We start from the raw sequence: 20,462 nt of genomic DNA, 5'->3' as shown, positions 1-20,462 counted from the left end.
CATGATATAATCTGGCCATATCAGCAATCAAGCAATTTGGTAAGACTACTCTGCCATCTTTGTAAACCCACACTCCATCTTCTTCACGTGGTCTACAATCTGATCTTAACCATAAGTCTTTTTCATCATCTTCTGTTTCGTTTTGTAAATCTCTAATCTCATGCCATGTTTCTACAACAGTTGTTAGCATTAATGAATTTGAATCAGTTTCTTTGCTCCTCTCCCGATTGTAAGAATAATTTTTCCTTGCGCAGTACTTTGCTGTTTCGTCTGCGAAGGCATTTCCCTTGGAAATATAATCAGTTCCTCTAGTGTGCGCTGCACATTTGACAATTGCAATTTCTTTTGGCAATTGTATTGCTTCAATTAATCTCCTAATGAAAACTGCATTTTTAATTGGTGATCCTGTTGATGTCATGTATCCTCTCTGTGACCAGAGTTGTCCATAATCATGCACAACTCCGTACCCATACTGACTATCAGTAATGATGGTAACTCTTATATCCTTTGATATTTCACATGCACGAATTAAAGCAATCAATTCAGCCACTTGTGCTGAACGAACTCCTTCAAGACATGATGCTTCTTCAACATCTACGACTGTACAAACTGAGTATGAAGCTTTCAAGACACCTCCTTCGGATCTTAAGCATGAGCCATCTACAAAGTAGACAAAATCCGATTCAGACAAAGGTCTGTCTTTGATGTCTTTTCTTGGTTTAGTGCAGAATTCCATGACATCTAAACATTCATGTTCTGTCTCAATGTCATCAACAATTTCAGAATCAGGCAGTAATGTAGAAGGATTTAGATTCAAACATCTTGAAATCGAAACATTATCTGCTCCCAGTATGATTTTCTCATACTTTGTCAATCTGCTACTTGTTAAATGTTGAGTCTTACCTCTTGTCAGTAATATTTCAACTGAATGAGGCACAAAAACTTTCACAGGAAATCCCATAATGATTCCTTCACTTTGTTCAAGGCTGATACTTGTAGCTGCAACTGCTTTCAAACAACCTGGTAATGCTTTTGCAATTGGATCAAGAACTGCAGAGAAGTATGCAATAGGTTTCTTTAAATTTCCATGTCTCTGAATTAACACAGATAATGCACATCCTTCTCTCTCACTACAATACAGTTCAAAATCTTTCTCATAATTTGGCATACCTAAAGCAGGAGCTTGGCATAAACTCTTTTTCAGGTTCTCAAAAGATTCCATCTCAGCATCATTGAGAATAATTGGATCTTTTACATCTGATTTGGTCAGTCTTTGTAGTGGTTTTGCAATTACTGAAAATCCACTTATCCATTGTCGACAGTAACCAACCATTCCCAAGAACATTCTGACCTGTCTTTGTGTTCTTGGCGGTAACATTGCTTGAATCATTTTTATTCTCTCTATTGTTACTTGTCTTTTTCCCTTTGCAATTCTGTGACCAAGATATTTTACTTCTTGTTTGCAAAATTGTAGTTTTGCTGGGGACACTTTATGTCCTTCTTCTGCAAGGCGATTTAACAGAATTATTGTGTCTGTTACACAATTTTCTCTTGTCTTTGCAGCTATCAGCAAATCATCAATATACTGCACCAGTGTAGACCTACCTGGTAAGTCTAAATCTTCTAATGATCTTTTTAACAATTCATTAAAGATTGAAGGACTTTCTGTATAGCCCTGAGGGATTCTTGTCCATCCAAGGGTCTTACCTTGGAATCTGAAAGCAAATATTTCATAACTGTCTGGATGTAAGGGAACAGTAAAGAATGCATTGCAAAGGTCAATGACTGTATACCATTCAGCATCATGTGGAATCTGAAATAGAATTACTGCTGGATTTGGAACCACAGGACAACATGGAATGACAATTTGATTAACCTTTCTCAAATCTTGTACGATCCTAAATGTTCCGTTAGACTTTTTAACTCCCATAATTGGTGAATTACAAGAGCTACTCTTCATTTCTTTTAATACACCTTGCTTGATTAATTTTTCAATTATAGGTGTAATACCTTCAATTGTTTCTGTTTTCATTTTATACTGTGGAGTGTTTGGAAATTCTATTCCCTGTTTCAATGCAATTTTTACAGGATCTACGTTTTTCATCAGACCCATCTCATTTCCAGTAAAATCCCATATTTCAGATTTCACTGTTTCCTTTAGCTCTTCAGGTAAATCTTTTTCTTCAAATGCAGGAAACAATTTTGTTTCTTCTGCTTCCATCATCATCATTGTCATCCTGTATAAACCATCTTCCTCCATAGTTTGTAATTCAACTCCATCAGGAGAACAATATATTCTGCAATTCATTTTACATAGGATGTCTCTGCCTAATAGATTTACTGGACTACTATTACAAACCACCAATCTGTGTTTGTCTCTGTAATTTCCAATTTCAACTGGTACTGGATCAGTTAAGTCAGTTTTAATTTGCTGATTACTTACTCCGACAACTTGGATGGTATCCCCTGAGAGAGGTAGGTTTTCAATTTCCACTGACCTAACAGTAGAACGGGTAGCACCAGTGTCCACTAGAAAAGTGATGTCTACATCATTAACTTTCCCGTTTACATAAGGACCAGACTGGTCAACCTCAAGAGTGGCTCCAACAACACACTCTTCCTCCTCTCTCGGGCACCGTCAGCAATAATCATCTGAATCACTGTCTTGACTTTCTGCTAATAAGAATTGTTGTGAAGCATTTTGCATTTGAACCCTTTGCTGCTTTTGCTGTTTAGCCAATGACAGTTGAGCTACGTCACTTTTCTGCTCAACCAATAAATTTGGAGATTTTCTGAAGGACCAATCAGCTCACTGGCCGTCAGAGACTCAAGAGCCAATCAGAATACAGCTTGTGACGTAGGTCACCCAATCCCAGCGCGGCTCTGTGACGTACACAGCAGCTGCGGTTTCTCGCTTCTCACTCCTGGCGCTTACCCCTCCTTCACAAAATCTTTTCACAGCGCCATTTTAAGGACACTTTTCAGTGTAAATTAATTCTTAACAATGACTATAAGGACAACATCTGTTCGTTTCATTATTTAGGATAGTTTACATACATTCAAGTATCCACACTTCGGAATAGACGGCGCTATTCACACTAAGGATAATATTCAATTGTCAGTAGAGTAACCTTACCCCACCCTTCTAACACGTATAATTATGAACTCGCTTTGCTCTGAACCCACCGCGAAGTGAAAGTTCTAAGAGTTCCACTTGAACATAAAATACAATTCAAACTCGCACTTTCATACGGAAAATTCCCTAATTTCAAACACACATGAAATCCGTACAGGACTTTCACCTGTTTATAGAGATCATGCACCGTTAGCAAAATAACGACGTTATCCGTACAGGGCTCTCACCTGTTTATAGATATGAAACATGTATCCGTACAGGACTCTAACCTGTTTATAGATAATCATGCACCGACGCTAATTTACCCTTCACTCAAGCTCGGATATAACTAATATTTTTATCACAGTGAGTTTTATGGAAGGCGCTTTGTCCCTATTCTCATGCTGCTCTAATTTCTTAGAAAACCCTCACTATACAAGATTCACACCTAGCCCTAAAACTGTGCTGCTCGGCGACAACACTATGGTACACGGCGATACCTCTTGTGATACTCGGCGATATCACTACAAACAGAACAGATGGCTTGCGTGACTAATTTCTCGCCACACAATCTATACCGGTATAGCTTACAGATAGGCACGAAAAACGAACTCAACATGTGTTAAAACATCGATCCTATTTCCATACCATTACGTAACCCTTAGCAACCAACATATTACCTTGGTTACCCCTTAGCAACCATCAATTTCTGCTACCAGAGAATTGATCCAGCGGGCTATAGAAAATATATCATAAACAACGCTACCCAACTTCATAACCTATAAACAAAATTCTAAACTAAATATGGACCCATTTATAAACTTGATATATTTTGGGCCTACTGAATCAGGTGGTCAGAATAAATCTATATACACATTATCTACAAACTATATACATATTTATACATTTGCAGAAAGAATATTGTCATTAGAATAAAACCCAACCATTTAAACGACCACCATAGGCGACGTGATCTAGCTAATAGTAACCTACACTTCTGAATAACCAAGACCAGCTTGTTTGTCAAAAGTAAGATTTTATTTACTAAATTATGGTATATAAGTTGAAGGTTTTATAAATGAATTTTATTAGCATTAAAGCAAGCATGATTGTAATGAAATATGAGAAAATTACAATTTAAGCAAGTGAATCAAATTTAAAGTAAATATATAAAATTTAGCATTTCTAAAATCTAATTCCCTAACTGAGCTAAATAGATAGAAATTAAAGTAAAGTTCTTTGAGGATTCTTACGTGCTCCACGCAAAGTCCAACAGCACATCACCCTCATCGGAAAGTCAGAAAGCAGCAGCCAGCCCATCCCTAAGGGCATGACTTTTTATACCTTTCTGCGCTAACTAAACTAGCAAAGGAAAGTTTTCAGAAATCCTCGACGTCCCATTGGCTGTGAGTGACAAGTGACATGTCACCCGTTTCTCAAAAAGTTCCATTAAATCATGTCTCATAAAGACCATTGTCTCTTCCACGTGAAGCCAGAAGCTTCCTGAGATTGCAACAAATGTATTAAGTCATTCTCGCAGCGTCCATAGACTTTCAATACGACTTCCGCGGATGCCAAGTTAAGGACTGACAAAATGTTCACTTTCGACCTTGGCCATGTCCGACAGAATGATGTCAGCTCATCAGTTTTTGCTTTGTGAATGCAGCTTCAATAAACGTTTTAATTCAGAATGGGCGTCTCGTGACTTTCTGTAGAATTATATGTCAGCTCTTTTTCTGCGGTTCAAATGACTAGGCCCAAAAGCAGGCAACTTATGATTTCTAATATAAAACAAACACAAGAAAAGTATTAATGTAAGAAATAATGTAGATTCTGTATCCACCCCATGGTTCACTAATTATTTAACCCACCCGATTAATCAAAATGTTACCTAGCCATTGCAAACAAATAAAGCAGCGTTTATATCTACCAGTCTCCGTTTTTCCATGAGACCCATATGCACCTAGAATAGTAGAAATGACATCATACAGACAAGGAAAAGCAAAACAAGCACATGCTTATTTTAAGTTTGCAGCAATTAGTAATGACAAAAACGAAAACAATAAATTATTTTATTATTTTGCACGAACAAAAAGATGCAACATTTATGCACGTTTATGAGCACACATGTTAGTCCCCCCACGTGTAAAGTTTAATCTAAGTTGTATTAGCACGACATATCACAAATCATTAATAATTTTATTCATGTTATGGAAATGTGACTTCGCGAGTTTAAACAAATTTTTGTTTTCTATCTCGCTCCATCAGTAGTGACACTCTGAATGGCTGTAAGCAGATCCTCCATGCACACTGATTAATTCTATGTGGAGCCCCCATGCACACAGAATAAATCCACAAAACAGCTGCTAGAGAGGGGCGATGGGCATGTAACAGATCATAGATTTAAAGTGTTAGTGCCTGCCGGCAGCGGGCATAAGCCATTTTAGGCACGCTGAACTGAATAAAGGAAACTCATGGTTGTAAAATGCGAATGCCGTCGGAAACATGAAGCGGGGCGTCAGTGAAGCGGGCGCAGTGATGATACATGAGCAGAGGCAAAAAAAATAGTGCACAAAGTCAACTAAATAAAAAAAAGAGTAAGACCACATGTAACATGGGCAGTATCCTGGGAGGGTCTGAAACACCAAAAGGTGTGACTAAATAAGCTTACTGACCAAACAAAAGTAGGCATTTACAAAGGGCAAGAACGAATGGAAAAATGGTGCTTCAAACCACTATCTAGATGACAGTTTGCCTCACAGAGCAGCGCTGCCTATACTTCAGCAACAATTTAGAGATTAAAGCAAAACCGCCTGCACCACTATTAAAATACCACATTTAAGTCTATACAGAAAATGCTAGTACCAGGAACGTAAAGCCTATACTTGACATAAAACACTGAGGCCCTATGGTGTTCTGGAGGACTCTGCAGGGCATATACTATGGCAGCGCAATAGCATCCCAACCCAGTGCCTTGGGTTTGCCATACAATACTTAACCTGCTGGTATGATACCCTGCCAGATGCTGAACTACAGTGCACCTCAATTTTCAAACAACAAACTCTATCCTTGCCCTGACATGCTATTAGTGTATGGTGCTGGCTGCACTATCTGTTCTTCTTCAAGATCCATCTTAATTGAAAGGCGTCTAAAATATGTACAGCTTTCACAAAATCTAATCTGTTTAAAGCCGCCTCAAATAAAAATGTCTTTTACCAGTCCGTGTGGTGATGACGCCCTCTGACGTAAAGTTTAATTGGCTGTAATAATACTACTGCACTGTTAATCTATTTAAAGCTTGTGTAAAGGGAGATGTGCTTTTTGACTGCTTATGTTTATGCCTTGGTGCTGTCAACTATATTAAATCTGCTCAAGGGTGATTTGAAAGAGAGGTGAACTCTCTTGTCTGTGTGAACATCATGGAATCTCTTTTCAGTGTAAACAACACCAACAGCCTTTAATGTAATAGTTGTACTACAGTTATCAAAGTATCTCATTTGATTACAGCCCACCTGAAATTAAATGCATTTAACCTACACATGACTGTGTAAACATTGTCTCTGGCATAAATCTAGAATATTTAATCAGTGTGAGGTTCGCTTGGCCTTAAACAAATTGATGAACTGGCCTTGATTGTGTGAATGGCAAAACTTTGGTGAAGTGTAAATTATGGTGATGCTAGGACTTCCTGGTCCTACTTCGGTCACACTTCCAGTGGCTGCACCAGTCCCTACCAATCATTCTTTGGAATGCTGAGATTTCATTCCTTGGCTAAACTAACACAAAGCACAGCTGGTTGTTTGACACCCATTAACACAGGGTGAGCTGTGTCACACTTATTTATGTATATACTTACTTATTTAAAGATTTGAATAGCGCCAGAATCGACTCCGAGAAGTATCTCTGCGCTTTTGTGGAGGCATATCAACTGTTCGTGTGGAGACTATGAATTTTTAGAAACAAAACAGTGGTTTTGAGTACATTCCTAAAAACAAGATGATTCGAACATTCTCTTAGTTGAAGGGGAAGGTCGTTCCAGTGTTTCGATCCGAGGTATGAGAGAGATTTACCCCCTAATCGCACTCTCCTAATTCTGGGAACCATCAGCAGATGTTTAGGACTGGAATGCAGGGCTCTTGTGGGGAGATAGAGAGTGAACTTTTCTGACAGATAACTGGGGCCAAGATTGAGCAATGCTTTGTGAAGGGTACAAAAAAACTTGAATTGTATCCGTTGGTGTATTGGTAGCCAATGGAGTATTAAAAGAAGAGGGCGGGTAGCTGATCTAGGCGGCATGTTCAAGACCAGTTGTGCCCCCGTGTTCAGGACCACTTGTAGTTTGTTGATTGAAGTTTCATTAGCAGAAAACAACAAACAATTGCAATAGTCTAGGTGACTCAGTATAAGTGCCAGAATCAGAGTCTTTCGAACAGAGTTTGGAAGTAGCGGATAGACTCGTCGGAGTAGGCCCAGAGTATGGAAACATGTACCAACTGTCTGGCCAGCTCTTTGAAGGTGAGAGCTTGGTTTAACTGAACTCCCAGGTTTTTAACAGAAGTTTTTTGGACAGGAGGCTTTCAAAGATTGAGAGGCCACCAATTAGGGGACCAAAACATGGGAGCCTCCCCAAAAAGTAGGAGCTCGGTTTTCCCGACATTACATTTAAGAAAATGACTCCTCATCCATTGTGAGATGGCATTCATGCCCAGAGAGAAGGTCTCCTGGATGGTAGGAGTGAGTTCATTGAAGGGAAAGAGCAGCTGCTTATCGTTGGCATATGATATAGGACTGAACCCATGTTTCCTTAGAACATTAGCCAAGGGAGCCACATAGATATTAAATAGAGTCAGGCTCAGACAGGAGCCCTGTGGGATTCCCTTGGTGAGTTCCATGGGTGCCAAACGATACGGGCCTAGATTAACCGTCTGAGTCCGACCAGATAGAAAGCTTGCCATCCAGCGAAAGGCAGGGTCCCTTAGTCCCATTCCCTTCAGCCTTTTGAGTAGTATTTGATGGGAAACAGTGTTGAATGCGGCCAATAGGTCCAATAGCACCAGAATCATGGAGTGGCCCTTATCAAGGGCCATTCGGATGTTGTCTGTGACGAATAGCAGGGCTGATTCGGTGCTTTATTTGGGCCTAAAGCCTGACTGAGAAGAGTCTAGGCCGCCTGAGGATTCGACATAGCTAGAGAGATGTTTGTTGGCATATCTCTCTAGTACTTTACTCAGAAATGACAAAAGTGAGATGGAACGGAGATTGGTCAGGTCAGTGAGAGGGCCTTTGTGTTATTTCGAATAGGCATTATCTGTGCTGCTTTCCATTTCGATGGAACATAGCCTTCTTTTAATGATAGGTTCAAAAGATGTTGAAACAGTGGAGCGAGTTGAGGAATAAGAGTGCTAACTATTCTAGCAGGGATTAAGTCGCAGGGAGAGCAAGGCTTCATTTGGTGCATTAGAGCCTCTACATCTGTGATGCTAAGTGTGGGGAAATTCGCAAGTAACATAGAAGAAGTCAATACTGGTGCATCTATTTTCATAGGCAATTGATGTAAGCTACCCAAAGAGACAATACTATCGTAAATTGATTCGATTTTTTGTGAGAAGTACGTTGCAACATTATTGCAGAGTATTTGTGTGGGAGCCTCTGCATTTTCACAAGCCTTAGGTTTTATAAATGACTGAAGAATGTTACATAAAACTATCGGCGCATTACCAGCCAATGTAAGTTGGGTTGAAATGTGATTCCTATGTGCGAGCTTGATACTATTATGGTATCTTGACATAGAGGCTAAAAACTAGGTTTTATCACTTTCCTTGTGATTGATAGGCCATTTCCTCTCATGCTTCCTACATATTTTTTTCTGTAGGTAGCAGAGGGGTGTACCAGATAGCTTGCTGGCGTCTTGGATAAGTAGGGGAGCGTTTCACTGGTGCAAGATGATCAATGGTTTGAGTTAGTGCTTTAGGTTGTAGTTCGTTAGTGCTTCTTCTAGACTATCTGAAAGTTTGTTTCGAGGTACTCTCAGAGAAACTTGAAAGTTCTCTGGAGAAACCTTCTGTCATTGCCTGAGGGTCATACCAGTATCTTGATGTTGACCCTTGTGTTCTACTTTATGACTTTTAATAGCAAACTCAATTAGGGCATGGTCAGTCCATGTAAGTTGCAATGGTGGCTCACACTGTATATTGGGGGAATTGGATAAAATAATATCTAATGTATGGCCAGCCGTATGGGTGGGACCTTCATTCAATTTGTTGAAGTCTAGAAGTGCAAGGTCACTCAAAAAGGCTAATGACTACATATTATTGGAACATTCACTGTGAATGTTAAAATCACCTAATAATAGGAAGTTAGTGCTGGCAAGTACACGAGGGGCTATGAGTTCGGTAAGTAGGTTTGAAAGGTCTGCTAAGGGACCAGGAGGCCGATAAACCAAGGACCCCTTCCAACTGACTTGAGCTGACAAGCCAATTCTGAAAATGAGAGCCTCCATCTTTGAATCACAGTATTCGTCCAGAACAAAGACATTAATACTATCTTTATATATGATGGCAATCCCTCCCCCCACCTTAGCTGGTCTGTCCATTCTAATAAGCTTATAGCCCTCTGGTATAGCCAAGGCGATAGAGGGCGTAGAGTGGGGTTTGAGCCAGGTTTCTATTAAAAACCCCAATTCAGGCTGTGTTGAGGAGAGTAAATCCCAAATTTCAGTAGAAAGAATGGGTAAGGAATGAACATTACATAGTATATTTTTCGATTTTCTCTGGTTTCTGATTGTGGAATGTGTCCCATACAGCGAAGGGGCCGGATTTGTACAATAAGGAGCCTTATTTAATAATGAATGATCAGATGTTACCCAGATCCGCTTTGTATCAACAGCATTGCTCTGGTAATGACAGTGTCTGCACGAGAAAGGACCTTCAACTGATGGTAGAGGGTTGACAAGATAATGTATTACTATTTCTAAGATCAAGTAATCCCTTGATCTTACTTACGGTCTTCAACTCTATGATGACCCGACCAGGGGTCTTGGCTTCTGGCACTGTCCTGGAGTGGACGGGGGCAGACAGGCTTGCCTTTGGAGCGCCACTGGCGCACCCGCTGCGTGCGTCCTCTGCGCGCGTCCATTGCGCGTCACTTGTAGCATCCCTTAAATGGAGGTGGTTGGGGCACTAGAGTGGCAACCTCCTTCCACCGGAAATGAGTCAAAGTGTCAACAAGGAAGTTTAAAATTATTAAAAGAAATCTCCATTCACAACAAAGGAGCAACGCTCATGGTGGGCCGAGGAGTCAAGCACACGACAACACTTAAATAGACTCAGCAATGAAAATGAGATGCGTTCCTGATCTGTTCATTTTATGTAAATACCACCACTGGTGTAAGATGCTATGTTAGTCGGTTTTGATGCATGTTCACCATCGGTTTTTTGGTGCTCAGGAAAAAGCAGACAAAGGAGTGAGCTCAATGATAAAAACTTTTAGAGAGCTACATACTAAGATTTTTTCTGAATTTTGTGAGATCTGATTCGAGCATAGGTATCAAAGCCATGAATTCCATAAAGCAGGCTGTACAATGCACTTTCCAGTACTACTACTATCCTCACATTTATTGGGTTTAAGCACCATCTGGATTTAATATACCCTTGAACTGTCCTTATCTTGGGTTATCACCACTACCAGTATAAAGGGTAATCTGCATTTTGGCTCTAATTAATAGGTCTTCCACATGCATCCAGATGCCAATAGTCCTCTGGCAGCAACAATGAATCCCATTCAATCATGTCTTATAATGCTCATCTACCTCCCTGTACTAACCAAGATAGTGCTAACTATGACTATCAGTCATAGTGAAGTAACCCTTACCTGGGAACACAATTACTGCTCTTCAAGCCACAATGGACTCATCAGAGCGCGTGCAAAGGTAGGCGGTTTGTATAACGCCAAACATATGGATGCCCCTTCCCACACAAGCTCTGGAAGACCACATACCATGGCTAGACACATAATGCACGTTGCCATGGGAATTCCTGTGGGAAGAGAGAAAACTGCCTTTACAAGGAGAGGGCCTGATCTAATGGTGGTGTGATAGTACAGTAAAGAGCTGCTGAGAGGAAGAGCACAGTGATTTAGGAACAACTAGGCTTGGTGGTTGGCAGAGCTGGTTTGGGAGGTGACTGGGGAGGATGGAATGTGTTTACACATTAAATGGATATCTTTGACTAGTGAGGTGTATGAATACTGCAGGATGTACACTAAAGGGAAGCTACAATTGTAAGTGACATTCCGGAACCAGGTATTAATTTAGGACATGGCAGTATCTTTCTGATGATCTTTACTAGGTGCTTCACATTAGAGGCAGTGGTGGGAATGAACGTCTCCAGATATATGCTGGAGTTTAAATTCACTCTAAAGTTCCTGGCTGTATAAGAGAGACCAAAATGTCAGCGGAAATACGACTAGGGGAGGCAAGCTCCCCAGAGCAGAGGAGGCTATACTAGAAGTAGTAAGCTGCTATTTAGGCACAGAATGTTAAATTCCATAAAAGAATATATAAGAATATATAATTTACAATGGAGCAGAAGTGTAAATCAGGTTTCTTTGCTGTAGGTGACAAAGTAATCAGTACAAAGGCCCTTACCCTAATCGTGAAAGTTCTCCCACCAACTCGGTCACGCGCCTCCAGGACCACAACACTCAGTCCGGATTCATCCAGCAGTTTTGCTGCACATAGTCCTAGGAGATAAAAAGGAAAAATTACATTTCAGCATACATGGCCTTGGTAAGGAAAAAAGATAATGCAATTAAGCCCACTCTGAAAACGCATTATTCACTACTAGGAGGCAAGTGAAGCTGTTCAAATATGTAGACTTCCTTCAAATTGTTACTCAATATTTCTCATTGCTGGAAAAATGTAAAGCAAAATAACTTTAATAATACAAATAGAGGTGCACCACAAATGATATAGGCACCTACGGAAATGCAGTCCTCGTTGGAAAGCACAAAATGAACACACCACACACCTCAACTCCACAATCATGCATCTCACAACCCTGGCAAAGCACATGTCACAAACTCACAAACAACATGCCAAACAACATGCCCACCTACCAGACACAACAGCACAACTTACTGTGATAACCGGTGCTAGCCATTTACACAAGCCATGAACTGCATGGCACCTCATCTACACAATAGCAGATTGTGGGGAGAGGTGGGAACCAGGCATGTTCGAAGTAGGAAAGTGACCCATCAATAAGCAGGTACACAATGCCAAGTGTGGCATGGATGTGCTGGCCAGACTGCAGTATGCAGACCACAGGCATATCCATGTCCACATACACCGCTGGTGAACAGTGTACGCAACCATGTCACCACAGCCAGTGGTGTAGACCTGGGAGATGTAACCCTGTTGTATCTGCATGTGAGCATAAGCAGGGTGGATAGGCGTATACCAGTACTGTGTAGGGGTGTGGCTCCTCCACACGTATCTCTGGGTCTGGTTCAGTGTGGGCCTTTCCAAGGATGGGGCTGATGCGTGTGTCACTGTTGTAGTGTCGGCACCACCCATCAAGCAATTGACAATGTTGCCATGTGGCATGTCCCCGTGTGTGTGGTCGGTCGAAGGGGTACATGTCTTTCCACTCTGTGTTGCATCGACTTAAGTACGTAGATGAGGCACGGGAATTGGAGTTGAGACAGCGGCACTTCAATGAAATAAAATGTGGGCAGTGTGTGACTGCCCGAATTTTATTTCATTGAAGTGCCGCTGTCTCAACAAACAATAATGAGATTGATGTTCACGCACGAACACGAATTAGTGACAGTGTGTGAAACCCTGTTTTGATGGTGCAATTCCTGTGCCTCATCTACGTACTTAAGTCGATGCAACACCGAGTTGAAAGACAATATTACTAATAGTTCCCCTACTGGCACATTAAGGGGTCATCGTTAACAAATATTATTGTCCTGAAGATGGTTTCGTGTATGGCAACGTAGAGACCGAAACGTCGACCAACACCTTCTCTTTTACAATTTGTCTTCTATTTATATTAGGAAGAAAGGTGTCTAGAAATGTTACAGTGAAGGTCTTTCTCTATGAATGTTACCTCTCTGTCACATTGCTCATTGAATGTATGTAAAAGTAACCCCCCTTTTTTGAATAAGAGAAAGTCGAATATTTTTCTATATACACCCTCTCTCAGTTCGTTTTTAATAATATGTGTTTTGTGGTATATTTATAATTGGAATCAATTTGTGAAAAAGTGAAGATCTCTATATCTAGTATTGAATTCTTGGAATTTATCACCACCCCAGGTCACCATTGATTTGGACCTTATCTATCTAATATATCAATACCCTAATCAGACGCAAATAAATCCCTTGATGGCACCTCCACTCTATCATTTATCTTGCCCAAGCCCTCAAGGGTACTTTGGGTTGCCCATTATATTCTGTATCACTCATCTGTACAGGCACTTCACTCAGGCAAGTGTGGGTGCGACATGTTGTACTGTCAATTGAGGGATCTGTTGATGGATGGTGGGTGTGTCACCTCTGTGCAGTGGGGCTGTTTATGGTGTCACGTATTCTGACTGCCAGTTCTGTGTGTCACAGTCGTTACGTAATCCCACTCTTCTGCGTTTCACATGTGTCCCACATCATTCCATTTTGGCTGTCATTTGTGGCCTACAGGTGACGACAGGGACTCTTTTGTGCTCTGATATGCGCAGCCATGATGCAGGGATGCACCCTGTGACTCAAGGGGAGTCCCTGCCCCTACATTAGTCCGTGCTTTCATTCTTGTTTGGTCATGGACATGGCAGGTCGGTGTACAGGGGGGGTTGTTTGTCCCTCTGCATTGTGAGGGGGTTTCACAGTGTGTTCCATGTTTGTTTCTGCCTTGGCGCAGGTTACATACTGAATGCATGTCGATGTGCATTGTGGCTGTTTGTGGGGAAATGCCAATCTGATTTGGACAATGGTAATTTGTTCTGCATCACAGCTGTGCGGTTGTGCTCGCACGCTGTCGTCTCACCGTTTATTTACTCTGCTTTTCTGGTGCATTTTCCCGCCAGACGCATGAGATTTGCAGGCCAGGTGCTGATTTTCGATGCTTCTTGTACCGCAATTGGCCTAATGGCAGAATTCATTGCGTTTTGCATTTTTGAGGCGTGGCGTTGATTTATGCACGGTCAGTTGACACGTTATCTGGTGACTATAGCATGGTACCTCCGTGTTGAGAATGCTATGTTAACACTGCGTAATTTTCCCGAGATGGACTGCGATGGTGGGAGTTGTGTTAAGTCACTTTTGCAATGGTGATCACATGTTCTTGAGAATATACCCCATAGTTTTTCAAGAACAAAGATCAGGAGTTTGATTTTGATAATCAAAAAATAAGTGCCAGACACACTAGGAGTTTTCTCACAGCACATGGGGATTATTTATTTGTCTTCCTGTTTGGGCTGTCAGGTTTTGCCTGGTCGTCCCAAAGTGGGGAGAAAAGTTTTATAGAACGTCTGCTCCAAAGAGGTCTTGGGTTTTTTGATGCAATGCACAGTCATTCGGGACTTCAGTGAAAGGTTTCCACAGGCAGAGCCAGTGGAGGCTCCACTAGCAGAATCCTGATGCCTGACTCTAAAAAGAGTGAAGGTGAATGACCTAGTCTGCCGAATTTTAAATAAGATCCTATACCTTCCTGCAGATTGTTCCCCTTATGAATATCTCCCAAGTATAATTTTTCCCAGCAATATATTTCCAGCTTTGAAAGGTGTTGCCATGCTGACTCCGCCATGGCTTCACCTGCCCTGGATGTCATGACATACCAACCAGCACATCTGTGCTAGCAGTCATAGCTGCTCCTGGGAAGCAGCAGTGGGGCTTGAAGGGGAGAGGAGGAGCGGTAAAAAAAAAATCACTTACCTGCCAGCCAGCCGACCAACCGTTACCTCTCCATCATCCTCTTCCTGGCTTCTTCTGTGCAAATAGGAAGAGGGAAAGCAACCGGGCTCTCCCTAGCTAATCACATGGTCTGAGTGCCGTATTTCGGTGCTCAGCCAGGGCATGTTCTCCACCCAGGCTGTCATGCAGCCCGGTTAGAGAATATGCAAAGTACGAATGACTGTTTGGCAGGACCAAGAGGGCATTTTCCTGACCTGCCGCTTTGCCTGCCACCACTTCAGAGGCCCAGGGACAGAGGACCACAATACCCAGCCTGCAGAGTGGCCACCCCACGCTGCCAATGCACTGGGGTTCGCTCCTGGAGGCACACAAGTTGACCAAAGGTCTCCATCAGTGCTGTAGCAGGTATTGCATTTTCCTGACCTGCTGCTTAGCCTGCAAACGCTTCAGAGGTCTGGGGACAGAGGACCACAATACCCAGCCTGCAGAGGGCCAAGCCCCGCCGCCAACGCGCCAGGTAATGAACCTGGAGGCGCACAAGTAGCCCTTAGGGCTCCCGCAGTGTACGAGTCGTTTTTGCATTTTACTGACCTGCCGCTTTGCCTGCCGCCACTTCACAGGTCCGGGACAGAGGACCACAAAAACCAGCCTGCAGAGCAGCCACACCACGCCGCCAACGCACCGGGGAATGCGCCTGGAGGCCCACAAGTAGCCCGTAGGGCTCCTGCAGCGTGTGAGACATTTTTGGATTTTCCTGACCTGCTGCTTTGCCTGCCCCCACTTCAGAGGTCCAGGGACAGAGGAATACAATATCCAGCCTGCAGAGCAGCCACGCCACCAACGCACTGGGGAACATGCATGGAGGTGCACAAGTAGCCCATAGGGCTCCTGCAGCGTGGGAAGAGCGAGGGCGTGCCGGGCAGCGCCCAGGTGAAGCCAGGGCCAAGGGCTGGCCCTTCTGAGCCCGTCCGAGACTGGAGAAGGCAGGGCTGGGCCTACCCTCTTGGTCTCACCTATTCATCCCCTTTCAGTCCTTAGCCCTCTGTTTAACAGGCTCATCCACCTTCCAGCTTTTGCTACAGCTCGAACACCACTTCTCACAACAGATGCGGAGGATCAGGTAGGGAGAAAACTTCATTTAGTGCTATTCTCAAATACCCGTGCAATCTATTTGCTGGCTGTAAATCTGGAGTATTTGTAACACAAGGGGATAAGGAATTGGACCTTCAAGGAACGTGTGTCAATCCAGCCTTGAAGTTTTGTATGTCCCTTTGTGAATCGAGCTGAGATTAACAACTTCACCGTCCATAAAGAACTCTTATTCGTACAGAGTGGGTGCAGGGCCGACCCAAGCATCCTTGTTCTTAAAGGACTCAGCACACTAATAATGGGAAAGCGTAGGGGAGTGGCTTGACCTACAAGTAAAGAGCCCCCGCATACTGGTAGCACCATGGACGGTTTTCTGCAGCGCTCTGCCGGGGTCCTGGACAAGGAGATTGAACTGGTGGTTAGACGTTTATCGTGTTCACCTTCCCACCCTCCCATATTGATTTCCTCAGTCACTCCACACGCTGGCACTCAAATTCGGATACTGCCCCCTCCAGTAGACCGGGTAGACCTGTTGCCAGTTCAGGCAGGGGGTACTGTTCCACTCTCACCAATGATCTTCACCCTTCACAGTGCACACATACCAGCCTCTAGGTCAGTATTGGGTAAGCTTCCTGGCAACGGCTTGAGCTCAGGAGGCGCAAAGAGTAAGCTCCCTTCGGTAGGGGCCCCTGTAAACACAGTAAGAAAACTGGACTTCAGCCAACTTCAGCTGCACACTCAGCATTGCCCAACTTGGATGCAATTTCGTTAGACATGCTTCAAGCAGCCTTGCTGTCAGCACGTGATACCTAATTTGATCTGATCCTACACCGGCTCTCTGCTTTGGAAAAGAACCTCTCTGAATTGACAGCTTGTTTGCAAAGAGAACCCGTCTCTCTCACTACAAATCTTCCTCCCTTAAAGCCTACAACTTCGACCACTATCTGTTGTCACACTGATAGTGGCACGGGGTGGGAGGTAGATTAGTGCCTACCGCTACACAGCAGCCAAGTTTTGTGGCAGCAGTTACAACGGCACCAACCACGACCCGGACTGATCTTCGTAGGGGGGGGAATTCCTTGTAACCAGCCTCCTCTCAAAACCACCAACCTCAGAGCGTTAAAGTAGGCTGTTTGTATTGTCCTGAAGATAAGTGGGAAGGATCTGATGTCATGCCCACTGGGGACATTAATTACCAATCTCTTAGTGGGGGCTCTGTTCACCTTCCTCCTGAGTCTACCCCGCTTGTTGTGGTGTTAGCTAACCTACTGCGCCTCAATTCTGGGATTAAGGAAAACTTTTTCCAGCTGAAGAACAAGGTGGTGCACTGGCTTAACTCCAATATTGTCCTTGACCTTAGGGTGGAAAACCAAATTCTTATGGTGCGCAGGACACAGTGGGTTGGTAGCACCAAGAAATCATGGCAGGGGGAATGTATTATTGGTAATTTTTATATTTCAATCATTGCAAATTGCATTTTAAGTACAGTTGTTCAGTCTGATTATAGGTGTTGGAATTCAGCAATCCTGGCACTCCATTTGGGTTTCTTTTACAGACCAATAAATTTCCAACCAGGGCTTCAAAGTGAGCAGCTTTTTGAGGGGTGCCATAGGGGCCATACCGAGGGGATCACTGGGGTAAGCACAACAAATAGGTTTGCTCCTTTGAGATCATTGGAAGATTGTGATTGATGCTGTGTAGATCCCTCGGACCCCGTTGTATCTGTACCACAGGGCAATGTCCCGCCCATGGAGCAGGTATTGAGTAGGAACGGAGGGTGCAAGTTCCTTTTTTGGAACATCGCGGGGCTGGCAAGCTAGATTGAGAATCCTGAATGGTTGGCCCTTGTGAAAAGTTTTGATGTGATATGCCTCCAGGAAACTTGGGATACAGAGAATAATTACCACCTGGATGGCTATAAAACCCTCTTCATTCCAGCAATACAGTCTATGTCGGGGAGAGCTAAGGGGGGGCTTATTACCTTTGTCTCGGTCTCTGTCCTCAGTATCTCCCTTATCTCACTTTATGTCTCTCCCAATGTACATGTGATGTTGTCTAGTGGTAAGAGCAAGCTCCTTCTGGTAAAATTTTATAACACAGGAGTTACACACAAGCACGAGGGTAACATAATGTAGCTGAGGTCAGCACTACGGTGTGGCATTTTGAAAGGTCAGAGTTGCCATCGCATCTTCTTAACAGGGGATTTTAATATCCATATGTGTTGAGACATCAGGCACGGAGGATGGGGAGCAAAGGGTTGTGCACGACAAGCAGGCCTGCACACGGAACATACCCCCCAGGGCAATGAGCTTAACTCCATCCTGCTTGAATTTGATCAGTCATGAACAAGCTGCCCCGGAGAAAACCGATATCACTCCCACCTTTATTGGGAGAGGGTGTGAGACCTTTATAGATTTTACCTTTGTATTTACCCCATTCTTTTCCGTTGGTCACTGACTTTTTCATCCAGGCAAACGAATGTATCGACAATAATCCCATTTGTGATGTAACAGGATGGTCCAGAGTACGCAGACACACCAAGATGGGCGGGGGAGGTGTGTCCCTCTCAAAGTGGTGGAGGCAAGTAGGAGCATTAAATGGGGGTGTATTGCCCCAGAATTATTTCATGAGTCCCTCACAAACCTGTGTTGTAGGGAGTTTGCCACTTGTCTTGATGGGCAAGGCAAGTGCCTCAGACATCTTGGGTGCATTTGGAACCATGTTCACTGTTATAAGGAGATTACTATGGGCCCCGGGTGGGGGCCGTGAGTCACTAGGCCCAAGATGGTTTAACTCTGCGTGCTCCCAGGCTTCCAGGAACCTGAGTCAGGCCTTGAGTGTTAAGCCCCAAGATCTGGTGGTGGTAAAAGGTCTTCGTAGAATATATAAGGCTGCGCTAGCAACTTTCAAGTCCACCTTAAAGGAGGAGGCCTGGACTGATTTAGTGGAGGCAAGTACATTGCGTAACAGCTCTAATTTCTGGGCCATCATTAACAGTCCACTTTTATCAGAAGAAAATGCTCACTCATTGGACGCCCATATCACAGAGGATGAATGGGTAGGTTGTATGTCATGACAACGCGTGGTATTAAAACGCGTGCCATTACAACGCGGGGATTACAACGAAAGTCGTTACAACGACTTTCGCTGGAGGGCGCTGGATAGTGGAATAGTTTAATTTTCTATTCCAACTGCCCACGTTGACAGTAGGGAAGGTGTTGGATAGAAAATTAAACTATTCCCTATCCAACAGCGCCCTCCAGCGAAAGTCGTTGTATCGACTTTCGTTGTAATCCCCGCATTGTAATGGCATTGCGTGGTAATCCCCGCGTTGTCATGGCTGTTCCCCAATGGGTACATTGCTTCGAGTGTATCTTTCAGTCGTATACTATGTCAACTGAGGGGCAGGCAATGGTGGAAGTCAAGGCGTATCTCGTGTTCACCATCCACGAGTTGAGAGCTGGTATTTTGGGACGGTCTAAAAGTAAGGCCCCTAGGTCAGACGGGATCCCTCCTGACCTCTACATTGCCCATTTACAAACCTGGGCGCCTGTCCTTACAGCTGTTCTCAATGCTTCAGTTTGGGTTGGGCGCCCAGATTCTTAGGCTTTACCAACTATTGTCTTGGTATTTAAAAAGGGTAATCGGGACAGCACCGCTTATTACAGGCCCATTTCCCTCCTAGACTCTGTGGTGAAGGTAGTGGGTCACATGATTCTTGCCCGTTCCACTGTGTAACAGTGTTTACATTTATATTTGGTCCTAAACAAGTATATCGTGGCTTATGCCTGCCCCATTTACTGAGCCTTTATGGACCTATCCTCAGCATTCAACTGTGTTAACAGGTCCAAGCTATGGCAGTTGATGTCATCCATCGGCATTGCCTGCAATATTATTTTTTTCCTGGGGGATCTTCATCGAGACTCCAGAGCGCTTGTCCATTATTCAAAGGACTTGAAAGTGTTCCACCAGTTTAACATTAAGAGGAGGGTGCGTCAGGGATGTATCCTAGCACTCTTTCCTTTTAATCTATATAATAAAACCCTAGAGACAGCCCTCCTGGCAACAAAAGCTGACTGACCCCAGGTTGGCAATCATTGCCTGCTGGTCTTCTTATATGCGGACGATGCAGTCCTCCTGGCGAGTACAGCAAGGGACCTACAACTTCTTCTGAACTCTTTCACCTCATTTATGGAGGACCTGGACCTGTTGGTTAACCACGCCAAATCTTACATTATGCAGGTGGGTCCAGGTAAGGCAAAGAAGCCCACTTTTAAACTAGGAGGCTCATCAATACCCAAGACCAATGTTTTCTCCTACTTGTGAGTAGTGTTTGATGACTCCTTGAGCT

At 43.4% G+C, this 20,462-nt stretch overlaps 1 protein-coding gene across 1 annotated transcript in view; it reads right to left on the bottom strand.

Moving 5' to 3' along the window:
* The window catches only part of LOC144773339 (amine oxidase [flavin-containing] A-like), an 898,284-nt gene that overhangs the window by 646,995 nt on the left and 230,827 nt on the right, over positions 1 to 20,462 (bottom strand). Inside the window, exon 2 of the mRNA XM_078658305.1 lies at positions 11,760 to 11,854. Within this exon, the coding sequence (XP_078514431.1) occupies positions 11,760 to 11,854 (95 nt within the window). The remainder of the gene's footprint in view (positions 1 to 11,759; positions 11,855 to 20,462) is intronic.

The sequence above is a fragment of the Lissotriton helveticus genome, chromosome 8 (assembly GCF_964261635.1).
Source record: "Lissotriton helveticus chromosome 8, aLisHel1.1, whole genome shotgun sequence".
Classification (NCBI taxonomy): Eukaryota; Metazoa; Chordata; class Amphibia; order Caudata; family Salamandridae; genus Lissotriton; species Lissotriton helveticus.
The sequence above is the reverse complement of the archived record's forward strand: the minus strand, read 5'-3'. Positions and strand labels throughout refer to the sequence as shown.